The 1,224-nt window shown below is 37.7% G+C and overlaps 1 protein-coding gene across 1 annotated transcript; it reads right to left on the bottom strand.

Annotated features, from left to right (window-relative positions):
* Positions 1-70: 70 nt before the first annotated feature.
* LOC121965053 (myosin light chain kinase family member 4-like) lies at positions 71-1,063 on the bottom strand. Its single transcript, XM_042515219.1, has 2 exons — positions 438-1,063; positions 71-324 (listed from the first exon to the last, which is right to left on the bottom strand). Exons 1-2 carry the CDS (start codon positions 518-520, stop codon positions 108-110), a joined length of 300 nt encoding a protein of 99 aa, XP_042371153.1. The 5' UTR covers positions 521-1,063; the 3' UTR covers positions 71-107.
* Between the last annotated feature and the right edge of the window lie 161 nt (positions 1,064-1,224).

The raw sequence follows: 1,224 nt of genomic DNA, 5'->3' as shown, positions 1-1,224 counted from the left end.
AGCATTTTTCGATTTTTTTTCATTGCCTTTTTTTGTGCAATTTTTCAAAAGAAATTGCACCAATTTGCTCAGTGTTCAAAGGTTTAAATACTTGTGAAAGGTAGGTTTCAAATGGTTAATAGCAGTTGGGTTAGAGTTGGAGTAATATTGGAATATGAAATCCTGGGATGAAGCAGGTTTACCTTGAGGTCAAGATGCAGGATGTACATCTTGTGCATGTACTGCAGCCCTTCACAGATCTGGCGTATAAACAGCACTGTGTCCAGCTCTGTCAGGTTGTAGTTCTCATCAATGATGCGGTCAAACAGCTCCCCTCCCTCCACGCTGCAAAGGAGCACACAAACATTAACAGTGAGGAAGGGCTTGTACCTTTGTTATACTGACAATGAGAAAACATACTGTGCAGTCAGCTTCAGCATGCAGGTACTCTGACTTACTATTCCATGACCAGGATGATGTCATGGCGTGACTCGAAGGCGGCGTACAGCTGGATGAGGTTGGCGTGATTCAGTTGATTCATTACCTGGATCTCATTCCTCACCACATCCTGAGAGGCAGACGGACAAAAGACACAAAGACATACAAGTTAATTGCAAGTAAAGGATATTGTTGTGAAGTGATTTTTGGTATCAAAACATTTAGACTGGTAAACTGGGAAAATGCATGGAAGGTCATTAATAACAGTCTGTGAGTCAAGATTTATGAGAATGCATGTAAAAAGAAATTTGGAGAACAAGCAGGAAAAATAGTAGGGCCTTCTTTGCTCTGTTAAAAAAAAATAAAAAATTGTTCTCTCACTATGCTTTTGTGCTTTGCATATTACATAAGATTATATTGAACTGGAAGTAAAGTGTTAGATCTCACCCTATGTGTTCCCATTTTAAAGTGTGTGCAAAAAGACTTCTAAGACAAGGAACATGGTTCTCTTTTTGACTCTCTTTTGTCAAGCAATCAGAACTGAAATGGCTGTTATTGTATTAGCTACTTTTAATACAGCTGCTTCACAGTAAATCTTCTCCACAGACAATCTACTGAAATTATTTTGTATGATGCATAGTGACCTCCTACAATAGGCCTGATTTTCCGCATCTTTTAGACAATATTTTTGCATCAAACAGTCTTCTGAAACAGTGGAACATAAAAGCTTCAGCTTAACAAATTTAATTTAATTTAATATTCAACATTGATGTCAATATTTTGCATATTCCTGCACAAAGCCATACA

Source organism: Plectropomus leopardus, unplaced genomic scaffold (genome assembly GCF_008729295.1).
Source record: "Plectropomus leopardus isolate mb unplaced genomic scaffold, YSFRI_Pleo_2.0 unplaced_scaffold18401, whole genome shotgun sequence".
Lineage (NCBI taxonomy): Eukaryota > Metazoa > Chordata > Actinopteri > Perciformes > Serranidae > Plectropomus > Plectropomus leopardus.
The sequence above is the reverse complement of the archived record's forward strand: the minus strand, read 5'-3'. Positions and strand labels throughout refer to the sequence as shown.

Coding starts and splice junctions, on each gene's coding strand:
- LOC121965053 (XM_042515219.1), bottom strand. CDS start 520: ATGAATCAACTGAATCACGCCAACCTCATCCAGCTGTACGCCGCCTTC. Junction 325..437: donor ATCATCCTGGTCATGGAATA/GTAAGTCAGAGT, acceptor GCTCCTTTGCAG/CGTGGAGGGAGGGGAGCTGT.